At 41.7% G+C, this 17,640-nt stretch overlaps 1 protein-coding gene across 5 annotated transcripts in view; it reads right to left on the bottom strand.

The window, feature by feature from the left end:
• Positions 1 to 17,640, bottom strand: part of dyrk1aa (dual-specificity tyrosine-(Y)-phosphorylation regulated kinase 1A, a) — a 116,143-nt gene that overhangs the window by 16,513 nt on the left and 81,990 nt on the right. For all 5 annotated transcript variants that reach the window (XM_052014233.1, XM_052014236.1, XM_052014238.1 and 2 more), the window contains exon 6: positions 622 to 769. In XM_052014233.1, coding sequence (XP_051870193.1) covers positions 622 to 769 — 148 coding nt within the window. The remainder of the gene's footprint in view (positions 1 to 621; positions 770 to 17,640) is intronic.

The following is a 17,640-nucleotide window of genomic DNA, read 5'->3' as shown; positions in this document are numbered from 1 at the left end:
TGTTTCTCTTTTCACAGATGCTGTCTGACCTACTGAATATTTCCAACATTTCCTATTTCATGCTACCAAAAACACCTAGTGCATGCTGTGAAACTGAACCAACACTAGAAAATTTCAATGAAGCCCCATTTCTGGTTTTCTTCAAATATGTAATGCAACTAGAGAATACTCCTTCGAAACTCATGCAGGAAAATTCAAAACGTGGTCTTTTGCAACATACTTCATTTTCATACTACAATGGCAATTTTTTTTTAAAAATCAGAAGTTTCTAAACATTGTTTTCCAACACATACACCACAGTCTAATGAGATACAGTCAACTGCCAAATTAAGGCTCAAGTTCTGGCACATAATGAAATCACAGATCTGAGCTGCACCTGGAGCCATCAAAAACCATTTCAGTATATGTTGTACAATGACCAGACCAACCACTTTCTAAGTGTTCTTGCCTCACAATGTATGGTACTGAACAACAGATTTAAAACAAAAGTTTCAAATGCTTAATACTTTACTGACAACATTTATCATTGGTATTAGAATTAGAGAAAATTCAACTGAATTTTTTTCCCCCAAATACTTGTAAATACATGTCTAAGTTTAAAATAAATTAGTTGATCGTTACCTATATAGTATTTCATCTCAGTGTCATGTTTGTTCATCAGCTCAAGCAGCCGGACCTCAATCTGTGCCTGATTTAGGAATGCCTTCTTGTTCTTTATGATTTTTATTGCTACACACTCCTGTTCCACACGATCATATGCTTTGACAACCTGCAAGTAAAGCAAGAACAATCAGCAAACCACACGGAGATATTTGTTGGCAAAAATGGCACTCACCAATAGCAATATTATTCTACACAAGACAATCCCACATGAAAAATACATAGACATACTTTCGCTTTCAAGACAACAGCTTACGTCTTTCATTGAATTTTATATTTCACACCTAGGCCTAGGGATCCAAACAGTGGTGGTGTATACCAAATGCCTAAGGGAAATATGCAAGACATTATTTTTGGTGGATTTTACTTGCTTTTATACTAGACTACCCACTTAAAAGGCTTGAAACTGAATTTAAAATGTATTAAGTAAAACACATGCAATGATGTATCCTGCTTTCATACCCAATCACCAAACTTTACAGCCTATTCAGTTTCCCAACAATGACTTAGTCTAAGTTCACAAATAAGTTGGGTTTTATTTTTCTAAACAGATACAAAGTTATGCCATATTATAATTAAGCATAAAGGAGAATGCACGAAGTATCAGAGATGAGAAGCAAATTTTGAAAATAGCCTTGTTAGTACCCTGTACTTGCTAAAATCACCACTGAAATGGCAACAACTGAATCAACACTTGAATCTGACTTATTGTTGAAAGCAGACCCATAACAGAATCCAAACCAAAGAGAAGAAAATAGATACAAAAAGTACATTTTGAACTAAAGCCAGTGGCACCTTCAGCCTCAATGTGTCTTATGAAGTCCAGTAAGTAACAGCTTTGCAGGCTCATGAAGAACCAAGGACAAACTTACAGACTCGTTTCAAATGGACTTGGGTGTAGGTAATGCCAACAAAGTTTAAGATCTGATGCCAATAGTGACAAAGTATGAAGGCCCTTGACTTTTCGTTCTTAAGAAGTTATTTCCGACACCTTACAAAACTGAAATTACGGAAAAAATGTTAGGTCTTAATCCTTATCAGAAGAGCTTGATAGCAATAATCTATGATTTAATTATGAAAATACGCCCAGAATCACTGGACAAAATCAAGAATGAATGGGAAAGCGAACTCCAGACATCTTTACCTACAGAGACTTGGAAGAAAATTCTTCATTTAGTTAATACATCTTCAATGTGTGCCAGACACTCTTTGATACAGTTTAAGGTAGTTCACAGGACCCATATGTCAAAAGGTAAGCTAGCTCATTTTTAATCACCATATAAATCCTATATGTGACAGATGTAAATCGAATGTGGCTTCTTTGACACATATGTTTTGGTCCTGTTCTCTTCTGGAAAAATATTGGAAAAACATTTTTAACATTATTTCAAGTGTATTGAAGATTGATTTACAACCTCACCCTATCACTGCAATTTTTGGATTACCAAGGATAGAGTCTGGCCATTTATCTGCTTCCGCTAACTGTATGATTGCCTTTGTTACATTAATGGCCAAACGATCCATTTTGCTTAAATGGAAGGATCCAATACCCCCTACTACTTTTCAATGGTTCTCTCAAACTATATGTTTAAACTTGGAAAAAATTAGGAGTGGTACTGTTGATCATTCACTTAAATTTGAAGATATTTGGAGTCCATTTATTCAATATTTTCACATGATACAGATCCCCTTTCAACAGCTTTCCAACTTAGAGGAACGGAGTTGATGACATAATATTGCTCTGTTTCTACTGAGAAATTTTAGTCCAGTGTTTTTCTTTGTTTTTTTAAAAAAATATTTCTGTTTAGCTTAGTTTGGTTTGATATATTGTTTATAATTTTTCTTATTGATTTGGGGATTTTTTTTTCTCTTTCATTTATATAATAAATCTTTTTCTTTCCTTTCTTTTATATTATATTCATTTACTAAGAGACCATTAGATCTACAGATTTTTTTATATTTTATTGTTCTTCATGATTATCTAGGCCATGATTGTTCTCCTGATCTCTCTGTATTACATGTACAAACATTGATGTTATATATTAATCTGTATTAATTTGAAAACTAATAAAAAGATTGAAAAAGAAAGAGAGGAAGTTATGAAGCTGCGAAGTCAGGAAAACCTCACCATAGCAAAGCAACTAATATAACCCGCAGCTATAGGATTAGCATGTGCAACACTTGAAGACTTAAGTCAATTCAGTAAAATAAAATGAACACATTGTCACACTGAATAAATGGCTTGCCAACAATGCCTAACTCAATGTGTCATTAACAGCTAGTAGTTCACTCTGCAGCTTGTCAAATCCACTGAAATAGCTCACCTTTTGATACAAATCCATCCATATTACATTTACATAGGTGCAATACCAGACATTTTGTTTTGCCATTTACCAACTTCCAGAACAAGAGATTTTCCACCTTCATAAATAAATGCCTGGTGACAATATACAGGGACTGATGAAGCAACCTCATATTGGTAAAGCAGTGAGGTGACTTAAACCCAAAGAAGTTGCTCCCAAATGCAAAATGGATATATTGCAAAGGGAAGCATTCTTGCAAAAGTACAACCTGAAAGAAATGATGCACAATGCAGTTAAGGTGGTAAACCTGTGAACTGGGACCCTGCAGTGTTCCCTGTGGTACCCCAATAGGTACAGCTTGCCAGACTGAAAAAGATCTATATATTGCAATTCAGTTAGCCAGTCAATGTTTCACAAGAAGATTTGACAGCTGTACTGTTGCAGTTATTTGAACTTCACTTTGGCTTTATTTCTTGCTGGCCACCCCTTCTCCCTCTGTCTGAACAACACAGCCATGTTTTCAAAGGCTGAAAGGGTTGTCCAAATGAGCTAAATTTAGGACAACAAGGGCTGAGTGCACCACCTTCAAAGAGGGGGACAAAATTGACCATGATTTTTTAAACAATTGAATTCCAGGTTTGTTTAATGAAGGAAAATAATGAGATTTTCCTAAGCATTCAGAACCTGCAGTAAATGAATTACAGTTGCAGAAATGTCTGAAAGAAATCACAAACAGCACAAACTGTCACACTTCACAAATTTCTCTGCAGTACCCAGAGTAGGACACTTGATAAAACAAGAGAACCTTCTGGAAGTTTCAAATTACAAGAAACTTAAGACCATGCTTCAAGCAAGAGGCATTTGGTTGGGCACTGAGTCAAAAGGTAAGAGCACTGACTTTGGGGTTAATATATTAGCATGGATACAAGTTGGCTCACTAATAGAAAACAGAATAAAAGTTTAATTTAATAATGAAAGGCTATAGGGATTATTTCTGAATCATACACGTTTCCATAAGCCTCTTCATCAACTATTTAAAAAGTCTAACTTATCAAATAGAATAGATAAATGCTTTCACCAGATAGCTTGAGACATTAGACGTCTAGTAGCGGCTTATGAAAGTTAACATGCAGTGTCAATAAACGATCAGTAAGGCAAAGAGTTTATTTTACTATCTCTTTGTACATGGTACATGGCAAGGACAACATGTATTGTCATCTTTAATTTCCCTTGAAGAAGGCAGTTAAGAGTCAATAACCACTGTAGAGTCTTATATAGGCCAGACAATACAAGGATAGTAGTAAAGGCATTGGTGAATCAAATAGGTTTTTATAACATACAACATGAGTGGTACAAGTTTGCAGATTAATTAAATCACTTGAATTAAAATCTCCATTCTCAGGACACTAGCCCAGTAACTTAAGCACTTTGCCAAATTACTAGCCTATATTGTAAGAGATTTAAATTACAAAAGTAAAGACATCTTGCTACAATTGTATAGGACTTTGGTATGAGCAGACCTGGAGTACTGCTAGGTGCAGCTTTGATCTTTGTTCCCAGAGAGCAAAAAAATACTTATCTTTGGAGTTGATGTAGCATGCATTTCTAAATGGATTCTTGGGATCAAGTAGTTAGTCTTATAAAGCGAGATAAAGATTACTTTATACAAGGTAACTTCATTTAAATATATTAAGATTCCGAAAGGAAATTACAAGCTGTTCCTGAGGCTGGAGAGTTCAGGGGGTATAGTCTCAGGGTAAGAGATACATCATTTAAATCTTTGAAATTCTCTGCCCCACGGGCCTGTAAATGTCCAGTCAATAACTATGTTCAAGATAGATCAATACAATTTTGGACACCAAAAAATTGAAGGATACAGTAATTAAAACAAGAAATGGACAAGGCACACAATCAGCAATCACCTCTGAAAGGAGCAGATTTGAGAGGACAAATGGCCTACACCTGACTCTCTTTATATTCTTATTCATTCCGGATTAGAGTAGATACCAAATATCCAATCAGAGAATCACCAAATGAGAGAATATTCAAATCAGAGCCTGCTGCTCCACACAATACAGCACTACAATTACAAAAATGAGTTTCTAACACACACACAAAGCAGACACCTGTGTGCAACTATGATGAAATATTTGAATCCAACTCAAATAGGGAAATTACAAATAAATAATAATCTCAGTTGTTTCCCCGATCTTGCAATATCACATTTTGAAGTGAGAGCCACTATGGTGATGCTAATGAACATGTCAAATCCACATGTTTATCTGTCAAAATATTATACCAAATAGGACTTGGATTCACGAAGAAAAGCTAACTTCCAAAATATTACAATAGGAAAGTGGAGACTAAACTTGGAGAAAGTTTATCATATTTTTCAAAATCTCAAGACTGTGCATCAAGAAACAGGCAGCGAGATGCGAGCTAGTTTCAATACTGAACAAAGAGGGAAAATGCAGCTACCAAGAAGTTCGAGAAGTGCAACAGATTAAATGATCTCAAAGATCACATCCTGATGTAGGGTCTTGAGCTTAAACATTGACTATCCCTTTGCCTCCATAGATATTGCCTGACCTGCTGAGTTCCTCCAGCAGTTTGCTTTTTGCTCCAGATTACATCTGCAGTCTCTTGCATCTCTGTGATCCTAAAGATCTGCAGAACTTGTAATAAATACTGTGCCATGTTCCCAACGGTAAAACATTGCCACCATTAGTTGTGACTGAGCAACTGCAATGTTTGCTGATATAAATCTCCAATGAAGAAAACTGCACTCAATTTATAAAATTAATAACTTCAATCTGTGCAGTATGAGTCTACAAGTCTGTCATGCATGCACCAGCCCTTTGAAAAGACCAATTAAATAATATAAACTTCCTTCCATCTAACCCTACAAATTTGTCCTCTCTAACTGTGTGCCCCACTGTCCTTCAAAGTTCCTGTGAAATTTGATTCTACCATCCTTCAGGAATTGTATATATGCTCATTGCAACAGTTGGCATCACTGCAGTACATCCACTAGGTTGAATACTTCATGGACAGTATGTGATATCGTTGCACAGCTAAAGAGTGCAGACCAACAAAAAGTAGTAGGGACAGCTATTTCAGGAAACCCCAAGGACATTCAGCTTTTAGACGAGGATTTGGTCAAAAAGGTGGTACCGAAGACTGCAGCCAAAACCAACATCATAGCATTATCGGTAGCTCAGGTGCATAGGGAGCAGAGAAAAAAATGTTAAAATGGTGGTAGTTATGGAGAATTCCATAATTAGGGGGATGGGCAGGCTTTTCTAGAGCCACAGAGGATGATACATAGCCTTCATGCGTCATGGTCAAAGATATAAAGTGGCTGCAAAGCATTCGGCGAAATAAAAATACACACCCAAAAGTCTTGGTTCACACTGGTACCAGTTATTTGGTCTGTTACCTCATAACAGTTACTGGGTCTGACGGGCAGGTTTTAAGAAACTCTTAAGCAGCAAATCTTGAAAAAGGTAGTGATCGCCAAATTACTCATCGAGTCAGAAGCAAGCAAGCAAGCATATCACATCACAAGAATAGTGCAAACAAATGCATGGCTCGGGAAGTGTTACAGGAGGGAGGGCTTTACATGACCAGTTATCAGGGAGGGTGGATTTGTACAAATGGATGGGCTGCACCTCAAAAAAGGGACAACCGTCCTTCTGGGAGAGACTGGGATTGGGGTGGAGAGGGGAAGGGGAGTAGTGGAGACGTTGGTTTAACTAATGAGAAGACAACTAAGCAGACCAACTACACAGACAATCTCATATAGTTAGACCACACATATATAAACACACAAAGCACATTAAACACGGTTGTTTAATTGCAGATCCACTTAATAGAACATAGAACAATACAGCACAATACAGGCCCTTCAGCCCACCATGTTGTGCCACCGTTCAAACTACAGCTCAGACTATCTAACCCCTTCCTCCCACATATCCCTCTATTTTAAATTCCTCCAGATGCTTATCTAACAATCTCTTGAACTTGACCAACGTATCAGCCTCCACCACCACCCCAGGCAGTGCATTCCACGCATCAACCACTCTCTGGGTGAAAAACCTCCCCCTGACATCTCCCTTGAACTTCACACCCATTACCTTAAAGCCATGTCCTCTTGTTTTGAGCATTGGTGCCCTGGGAAAGAGGCGCTGGATGTCCACTATATCTATTCCTCTTAATATCTTGTATACCTCTATCATGTCTCCCCTCATCCTCTTCCTCCTCCTCTCCAATGAGTAAAGCCCTAGCTCCTTTAGTTTCTCCTCATAATCCATATTCTCCAATCCAGGCAGCATCCTGGTAAATCTCTTCTGCACCCTTTCCAACGCCTCCACATCCTTCCTATAATGAAGCGACCAGAACTGGACACAGTACTCTAAGTGTGATCTAACCAGAGCTTTGTAAAGCTGCATCATTACTTCGTGGCTCTTAAACTCGATCCCACGATTTATGAAAGCTAACATCCCATAAGCTTTCTTAACTACACTATCCACCTGTGAGGCGACTTTGAGGGATCTTTGGATATGAACCCCCAGATCCCTCTGCTCCTCTACACTGCCCAGAATCCTGCCATTTACCTTGTACTCCACCTTGGAGTCAGTCCTTCCAAAGTGTATCACCTCACACTTCTCCAGATTGAACTCCATCTGCCACTTGTCAGTCCAGCTCTGCATCCTGTCAATATCCCTCTGTAAGCTTCGACAGCCCTCCACACTATCCACAACACCACCCATCTTTGTGTCATCTGCAAACTTGCTAACCCACCCTTCCACCCCCTCATCTAAGTCAGTAATAAATATCACAAAAAGTAGAAATCCCAGAACCGATCCCTGTGGGACACCACTAGTTACAGCCCTCCAATCTGAATGCACTCCCTCCACCACAACCCTCTGCTTTCTACAGGCAAGCCAATTCTGAATTCACACGGCCAAGCCTCCCTGGATCCCTTGTCCTCTGACCTTCTGAAGAAGCCTACCATGCGGAACCTTGTCAAACGACTTACTAAAATCCATGTAGACCACATCTACTGCATTACCCTCATCAATCTTCCTGGTCACCTCCTCAAAGAACCCTCTCAGGCTTGTGAGGCAAGATCTTCCCTTCACAAAGCCATGCTGGCTGTCCCTAATCAGTCCATGATTCTCTAAATGCTCATAGATCCTATCTCTTGGAATCCTTTCTAACAGCTTACCCACCACAGACATAAGGCTCACTAGTCTGTAATTCCCTGGACTATCCCTACTACTTTTTTTGAATAAGGGGACAAAATTCACCACCCTCCAATCCTCCTGTACCATCCCCGTGGACAACGAGGACTCAAAGATCCTAACCAATGGTTTAGCAATCTCCTCCCTCACCTCACGAAGCAGCCTGGGGAATATTCCGTCAGGCCCCGGGGACTTATCTGTCCTAATATTTTCTAACAACTCCAACACATCCTCTCTCTTGATATCTACATACTCTAGAACATTACCCTTACCAACACTGTCCTCAGCGTCATCAAGACCCCGCTCCTTGGTGAATACTGAAGAGAAGTATTCATTGAGAACCTCACCCACTTCCACAGCTTCCAGGCACATCCTCCCACCTTTGTCTTTAATCGGACCTACCTTTACTCTAGTCATCCTTCTGCTCTTCACGTATGAGAAAAAAGCCTTGGAATTCTCCTTAACCCTACTCGCCAAAGCCTTTTCATGTCCCTTCCCGCTCTCCTCAGCCCCTTCTTAAGTTCCTTCCTTGCTACTCTATATTCCTCACGAACCCTGTCTGATCCTTGTTGCTTACACCTTATGTATGCTGCCTTCTTCTTCCTAACTAGTTGTTCCACCTCTCTCATCACCCACGGTTCCTTCACCCTGCCATTCCTTCTCTGCCTCACCAGTACAAATTTATCCCTAACATCCTGCAAAAGATCCCTGAACATCGACATCTCCAGAGTACATTTTCCTTCAAAAATGTCATCCCTATTTACACTCCCAAGTTCTCACCTTATAGCCTCATAATTCGCCTTTCCCGAATTAAATATCTTCCTGTCCTCTTTGCTCCTATCCTTGTCCATGACAATGCTAAAGGTTATGGAGCAATGGTCACTGTCCCCCAAATGCTCACCCACCGATAGATCTGTCACCTGTCCCGGTTCATTACCTAAAACTAGATCTAATATGGCATTCCCTCTAGTCAGCCTGTCAACATACTGCATCAGGAATCCGTCCTGGACACACTTAAACTCCGCCCCGTGCCAATCAATATTTGGAAAGTTGAAGTCTCCCATTACAATAACCCTGTTATTTTTGCATCTTTCCAAAAACTGCCTCCCAACCTGCTCCTCAGTATCCCTACTGCTACTGGAGGGCCTACAGAATACTCCCAGGAGGGTAACTGCTCCTTTCTTGTTCCTAACTTCCACCCATATTGACTCTAGAGAGGATCCTTCTACATTATCTACCCTTTCTGCAGCTGTAACAGTGTCCCTGACCAGTACTGCCACCCCTCCTCCTCTTCTCCCCCCATCCCTATCCCTTCTAAAATACTGAAACCCAGGAATATTCAATATCCATTCCTGCCCTGATGTCAGCCATGTCTCTGTAATAGCCACAATATTGTAGTCCCATGTACTTATCCAAGCTCTCAGTTCATCTCCCTTATTCCTGATGCTTCTTACATTTAAGTGCACTTTAGCCCATCCACCTTACCACTTTTGTAGCCTGTACTCTGCTTCTCCTTCAAGGCCTCTCTACCTGTCAGATCTGACTTTTCCCCATCCCCTTCTTCCTCTGACCTACTCCTCCGGTTCCCATTCCTCTTGCAATCTAGTTTAAATCCTCCCGAACCACCCGAGCAAACCTGGCCGCAAGGATATTGGCCCCCCCCTCAAGTTCGGGTGCAACCCGTCCTCTCTGTACAGGTCCCACCTTCCCCTGAAGAGATCCCAATGATCCAAAAAATTAAAACCCTCCCTCCTGCACCAACTTCTCAGCCATGCATTTATCTGCCATCTCCTCCTATTCCTACCTTCACTATCGCGTGGCACTGGCAGCAATCCCGAGATCACTACCCTCGAGGTCCTGTCCTTCAGCCTTCTGCCTAGCTCGCTAAACTCACTTTTCAGGACCTCATCCCTCTTCCTACCTGGTTGGTACCAGCGCCATAGACCTGGCTACTGCTGCTAGGCCCTGGCAGGTCATCTCCCACAACAGCTTCCCAAGCAGAAAACCTGTTATTGAGGGGAACAGCCTCCGGGGTCCTCTGCTCTATCTGCCTGTTTGTTTTCTTCTTCCTCTTCCCTCCCCTGACAGTCACCCTTCTACCTACTTCCTGGACTCCAGAAGTACCTGCTCAAAGGGGGCGGGGTGGCAGCCGTCTCCTGATGTACAGTATCTACATAACTCTCCCCCTCCCTGATGCTGCGCAGTGTTTGAAGCTGCAACTCCAGCTCATCAAGTTTGAGCCGAAGTTCCTCTGGCCTCAAGCACTTACTGCAGATGTGGCCATCGTGGACCACAGCAAGGTCCATGGGCTCCCACATCAAGCAGCTGCAGCACACCACCATGTCCTCCATCTGAACTAATTCTTTTTTTTCCCCCCCTAGTTTTTCCTACTTAAAAATTTATAAACAGATAACAGGTTAAAACCTTTACCTACTTACCAGATACTCACTCACCCGCATTGTATTTGTAATGGGGACTAAAAATTTGTCAGGAATGGACAGGTTCCCAGATACAAGGTGTTCACAAAAGCAAAGAGAAGGAAGGAGGACAAGGGCATCAATATGATTAAGGAAAATATTGCAATGCTGGAGAAAGAGGTTATCTGTAGCAATCAAAGCAAAATTTGTTTGGAGTTAAGAAACAAAGAAGTGGCATTATACCACTTAGAATACCCTTTTGCAATGGCTTTCAAACTGGGGGCCGGCAATCACTGGGTCTTTTGAAGGATGTTAAAAAATGGGTCACTATCGCCAATCCTTTCAATAAATGCCAGGCTGAAGACCTAAGAACTTCATTATTGGGTTGTGTGGGTGAACTATTTGGTTGAAGTGAGTTGCCTGGAAAATGACTGCTTTAAGGAGCCAAAAAGTGGAAAGGTTATGGAGGATCAAATTTACTTCAAAATTACAGATTTATGCAAAAACCATTGTGTCATCTTAATGGGAGAATTCAACTAATCCAACAAATTGGGAGAGCAAGAATAAGGGGTGAAAAGGTGTGGTAGTTTTTAAAATGTGGTCATACAAATTAAGACAACTCTATGACTTTAAAAGGGTGTAGGTCACTCTACTTTCCCATTTAAAAAGATCAAGGCTTTTTAACTTTGCATTCCTGTCCACACATGATACTCTTACACCCCCTTGATTATGAAGTATTTATCCACCTTTGCCTCCAAATTATTCAAAGACTCTGCTTCCACAGCTTTAAGAGAACCCCAAAGACACATTGTGAGAGAAAAAAAAACAGCCTCGTCTTAAATGGATACCTGCTATTTTTGAACAGTAGCCACTGATTCTACATCCTCCTACAAGAGAAATCACCCTCTCCATATCCACCCCTCAGGATTTTGCATATTTCAATCAAGTCCCCCCTCACTCTTTTATACTTCAGTGAATACAAGCCATTCCTGTCCAACCTCTTCCCATAAGACAACCTAGGAAGGAGTCTGGTAAACCTTGTCTGAACAACTTCACATTTACATCTTTCTTCAAATGAGGAAACTAATACTGTAAACTGCACTCCAGATGTGATCTCACCAATACCGTTCATAACTGAAACATAACCTTGCTAATTCTGCAGTAAATTCCCCCAGAACAAAAATAAAAATTCAATGTTAACTTTCCCATTTACTTGCAGTACCTACATGCTAACCTTTTGTGAATCATGCACCAGGACTCCCAAATCCTTTTGCATCTGGAAGCTCTGCAATCTCTGATCATTAGACAATATGCATTTTTTCCCCCAATTTATCCTACATTATACTCCATTAGTAGGATCTTTGCCTACTCACTTAACCTATCTTCATCTCCTTGTATCTCTTAACAACTTTCTTGTCCTGTTAGTTTCAGGCCAAATAAGGAAGGAGGCATTGACGTACTTAATTCTCAGGAATGATGCAGGCCAAGGAGAGCAAATACCAGTAGGGAACATTTAGTGAAGATCATTTAAGGTACAGAAAAGCTAAGAAAAACAGATTAAAGCATTCCAAGGTAGTCAGTCAAAGATGGGCTGATTTCCATGGGATAAGAATAGGTAAACTGGGATCAAAGCCTGGCAAGCAAAATTCACACTGAACAGAAGGCAGCCTTTGGGGAGATTCAGGTGTTGTCTACGTACATTCCCATGAGCTCCCTGAATGACTAAGTTAAAAGAGTAAAATAAAACGGGACTTATGACAGATTAAGAACAAGAACCAGGATGATATAGAGGGGGAATGAAAAAAAATAAAAAGGGACAGAGACGAGTATGAGAAAAGGGGGACAAATCTAACAGTGAAAACTGCAGGGGGATTTTCTTCCTGTTCATCAGAGATAAGGTCTTGGCTTGCGTTCTCCTGAACTGCCTTCAGGCTGTCACTGATAAGATCCTCCCAAAAATCCAGTGCTGCCTCCATTCATCCAAGAGCACTGCAGCTCAACTCGCTTGCCAAGCAAATCCAAGAAAAATGGTGGGAACAAAATCAGTTGTTTCTTTCCCTCTTTGACATGATTAAAGGGTTTAACCCCTTAAATCAGCAGGCTCTGTGGATCACCCTCCAATGCCTTCGTTGACTGCTGAAGTCTGTCACCAAGCTGAGACTTTGGCATAGTAACATATGGAACGCAATCAGCACAACCCTCATCACTGCAGTTTCGCAACACTATGACCACTTTCATCACTGAAATGGACTTTGTTTTGTAAAAATTGTGTATAATTTATTTTTAATTAATGGTTTTCTTGTAAATGCTGCTTATATGATGCTATGTGCCTGTGATACTGCTGCAAGCAAGTTTTTCATTGCATATGTGCATACATGTAGAACCATAGAACACTACAGCACAGAAAACAGGCCATTCGGCCCTTCTAGTCTGTGCCAAAACAGTATTCCGCTAGTCCCATTTACCTGCACCCAGTTCATAACCCTCCAGACCCCTCCCGTCCATGTATCTATCCAATTTATTCTTAAAACTCAAGAGTGAGCCCACATTTACTACATCAGATAGCAGCCCGTTCCATACGCCCGCCACTCTGAGTGAAGAAGTTCCCCCTAATCCTTTCCCCTTTCACCCTAAAGCCATGTCCTCTCATACTTCTCTCTCTTAATCTAGGTGGAAAGAGCCTACTTGCATTAACTCTGTCTATACCCCTCAATTTTGCAAACCTCTATCAAATCTCCCCTCATTCTTCTGCAGTCCAAGGAATAAAGTCCGAACCTGTTCAATTTTTCACTGTAACTCAACTCCTGAAGACCCGGCAACATTTTAGTAAATCTCTTCTGCACTCTTTCAATCTTACAAGTATCCTTCCTATAGTTAGGTGACCAGAACTGCACACAATACTCCAAATTTGGCCTCACCAATGTCTTATACAACCTCACCACAACATCCCAACTCCTATACTCAATACCTTGATTTAAGAATGCCAGGATGTCAAATGCCTTCTTTACAACCCTGTCTACCTGCGACGCCACTTTCAGGGAATTAAGTATCTGAACCCCAAACCCCTTTGTTCCTCCGTACTCCCCAGTGCCCTACCACTTACTGTGCATGTCCCACCTTGATTTGTCCTTCCAAAATTCAACACCTCACATTTGTCTGCATTAAATTCCATCTGCCATTTTCTGGCCCATTCTCCCAGTTGGTCCAGATCCCTCTGCAAGCTTTGAAAGCCCTCCTCGCTGTCCACTACACCTCCAATCTTAGTATCATTAGCAAACTTGCTGATCCAATTTACCACATCATCATCTAGATCTTTGATATAGACAACAAACAACAATAGCCCCAGCACAGATCCCTGAGGCACACCACTAGTCACAAGCCTCCAGTCTGAGAAACAATCATCCACTACCACTCTCTGTCTTCTCCCACACAGCCAATTTCAAATCCAGTTTACAACCTTTCCATGGATACCTAGTGTCTGAACCTTCTACACTAACCTCCCATGTGGGACCTTGTCAAAGGCCTTACCAAAGTCCATGTAGACAACATCCACAACCTTTCCTTCATCTACTTTCTTGGTAATCTCCTCGAAAAACCCTACAAGATTCATTAAACACAATCTACCACGCACAAAGCCATGCTGACTATCCCTAATCAGCCCTTGGCTGTCCAAATACTTGTACATCTGATCTCTCAGAACATCTTCCAATAATTTACCCACTACTGATGTCGGGCTCACTGGCCTGTAATTACCTGGTTTACTTTTAGATCCTTTTTTAAACCGCGAAACATGAGCTACCCTCCAGTCCTCCAGCACCGCACCCGTGGCTAAGGACATTTTAAATATATCTGCCAGGGCCCCTGCAATTCCTAAACTAGTCTCTCTCAATGTCCAAGGAAATATCTTATCGGGCCCAGGGGATTTATCCACCTTTATTCGCTGTAAGGCAGCAAGCACCTCCTCCTCTTTAATCTCTATATGTTCCATGACACTAGTGCTTGTTTCCCTTCCTTCCTTATCCACTATGCCAGTTTCCTGAGTAAATACTGATGCAAAAAAACTGTTTAAGATCTCCCCCATCTCCTGAGACTCCACATATAGATGACCACAATGATCTTTTAGGGGATCAATTTTGTCCCTTACTATCCTTTTACTCTTAATATACTTGTAGAAACCCTTTGGGTTTACCTTCACATTATCTGCCAAAGCAACCTCATGTCTTTTTTGCCTTCCTGATTTCCTTTTTTTTTAGTATTTTCTTACTTTTTCTATACTCTTCAAGTACCTCATTTGTTCCTAGTTGCCTATACCTGCTATACACCTCTCTCTTTTTCTTAACCAGATCACCAATATCCCTTGAAAACCAAGGTTCCCTATGCTTGTTAACTTTGCCTTTAATCCTGGCAAGAACATGCAAACTCTGCACTCTCAAAATTTTGCCTCTGAAGGCCTTCCACTTACTGAGCACATCCTTGCCAGAAAACAACTTATCCCAATCCACTCTTCCTAGATCCTTTCTCATTTCCACAAAATTGGCCTTTTTCCAATTTAGAACCTCAACTCGAGGACCAGACCTGTCCTTATCCATAATTAACTTGAAACTAGTGACATTATGGTCACTGGACCCAAAATGCTCACCTACACATACTTCTGTCACCTGACCTGTCTGGTTCCCTAATAGGAGATCAAGTATTGCATTCTCTCTCGCTGGTACCTCTATATATTTACTTTGAAAACTTTCCTGAACACATTTGACAAATTCCAAGCCTTCCAGCCCTTTCACAGTGTGGGAGTCCCAGTCAATATGTGGAAAGTTAAAATCCCCCACTATTACAACTTTGTTCCTTACATCAGTCTGCTACCTCACTACAGATTTGTTCCTCCGATTCTGACTATTGGGCAGTCTATAATACAACCCTATTAGTGTGGCCACACCTTTCCTATTCCTCAGCTCCACCCATATGGCCTCAGTAGACGAGCCCTCCGGGCTGTTCGGTCTACGCACAGTTGTGATATTTTCCCTGACTAGTAATGCCACTCTTCCCCCTTTCATCCCTCCCCCTCTATCACGTCTGAAACAACAGAACCCCAGAACATTAAGCTGCCAGTCCTGCCCTTCCTGCATCCGTCTCATTAATAGCAATAATGTCATAATCCCATGTGCCAATCCACGCCTTGAGCTCATCTGCCTTACCTTCAATACTTCTTGCATTGAAATAGATGCACCTGAGAACATTTCTATCACATACAAACTTTTGATTTCTGTCGATACCTGCAGTCCTCGCATGACCTTTTTCCTCCTCCACCTCACTATCTGCTCTAACACTCTGGTTCCCCTCCCCCTGCAAATCTAGATTAAACCCTCCCGGAGCAGCACTAGCAAACCTACCCGCAAGAATGTTAGTCCCCCTCCAGTTCAGGTGCAAACCGTCCCGTTGGAACAGGTCCCACCTTCCCTGGAACAAAGCCCAATTGTCTAGAAACATGAAGCCCTCCCTCCTGCACCAATTCCTAAGCCACGCATTTAGCTGCATGATCCTCCTATTTCTAGCCTCACTAGCTCGTGGCACAGGTAGCAATCCTGAGATTGCAACCTTGGAGGTCCTGTCCTTCAACTTTGCACCTAATTCTCTAAACTCTCTTTGCAGGACCTCCTCCTCTTTCCTATCCACGTCATTGGAGCCTACATGGACCATGACATTTGGCTGCTCACCCTCTCTCCCGAGGATATCGAGAACTCGATCCGAGATATCATGGACCCTGGCACCAGGGAGGCAACAGACCATCCGGGATTCTCGATCTCTCCGACAGAACCTCCTATCTGTCCCCCTAACTATCGAATCCCCTATCACTACTGCTCTCTTCTTTTCCCTCCTTCCTTTCTGAGCTGAGGGTCCCGTCTTGGTGCCAGAGATGCAACCACTGCAACTTGTCCCTGTTAGGTTGTCCCCACCAGCAGTATCCACAACGGTATACTTATTGTTGATGGGAACAGCCACAGGGGTGCTCTGCTCTTTCTGTCTATACTGCTTCCCTTTCCTGACAGTCACCCAGTTACCTGCCTCCTGACTTTTAGGCGTGACTATCTCCCTGAACCTCCTGTCTATATCTGCCTCTGCATCATGAATGATCCGGAGTTCATCCAGCTCCAGTTCCCTAACTCGGTTTGTCAGGAGCTGCAGCTGGATGCACCTTTCACAGGTGTAGTCATCAGGGACAAGTGTGCTGTCCCTGACTTCCCATATACTGTATACGGAGCACACGACTGCACTGCTGCCATCACTACCTCTCTGGGAGCAAGCTCTTCTTCAGCCTCTGCTCGCTGAAGCCTCTTGAGCAAAAGCTTTAAAGCTCCACTCTTACCCTGAGCCACTCACACACTGGCCACTCCTCTTCAGTTACTCCTCCTTATATTTGTCCCTGCCAATTACCTCAAGTACACACTCCCTCTAATCAAGCAATCAACACTGTTTAACCTTTCAGTTGCCCTCCACTTATTAAGCTTTTTAAATACACCCACCGTACCTGAAAAGGAACCGCTGCTCCAACGGCTGCCAGGCTGCTTCTGTAAAAGTGTACTTGTGCATATGACAATAAACTCAACTTTGACAATCACTGGCCCAAATAAAAGAACTGTGACTGATGCCTTATGCACCTGTCTCAAGTCAAACAAGACTGTGTGATCGTCCCACCTACCAGAGTGTCATCATCGACCTCATCCAGCAGTAGTATCAAGTATTGACTGGTTGCAAAACTTTAATTCCAGTCACTTCCAGGCCAAAACAAAAATCATCAGGGACCTCCAAGACCTTCAGTTTGCAGTCAATTGCGCATCTCTGCAGAGAGCCATCGCACAAGTGATGTTCTCTTCAATGCTTCATTTGAGAGCTCAGTGATGACCTATGGGAAGAGCTCCACATACACAGCAACATCCCATCTGTATGGATGGCACATGGGAAGTTTACATGTCCTTCAACATCATCAAGAGAAAGGTCATCCTCCAAGCTCCTCTA

The sequence above is a fragment of the Pristis pectinata genome, chromosome 4 (genome assembly GCF_009764475.1).
Source record: "Pristis pectinata isolate sPriPec2 chromosome 4, sPriPec2.1.pri, whole genome shotgun sequence".
In the NCBI taxonomy this organism is placed as follows: domain Eukaryota; kingdom Metazoa; phylum Chordata; class Chondrichthyes; order Rhinopristiformes; family Pristidae; genus Pristis; species Pristis pectinata.
This window is presented reverse-complemented; position numbering and strand designations above follow the sequence as displayed.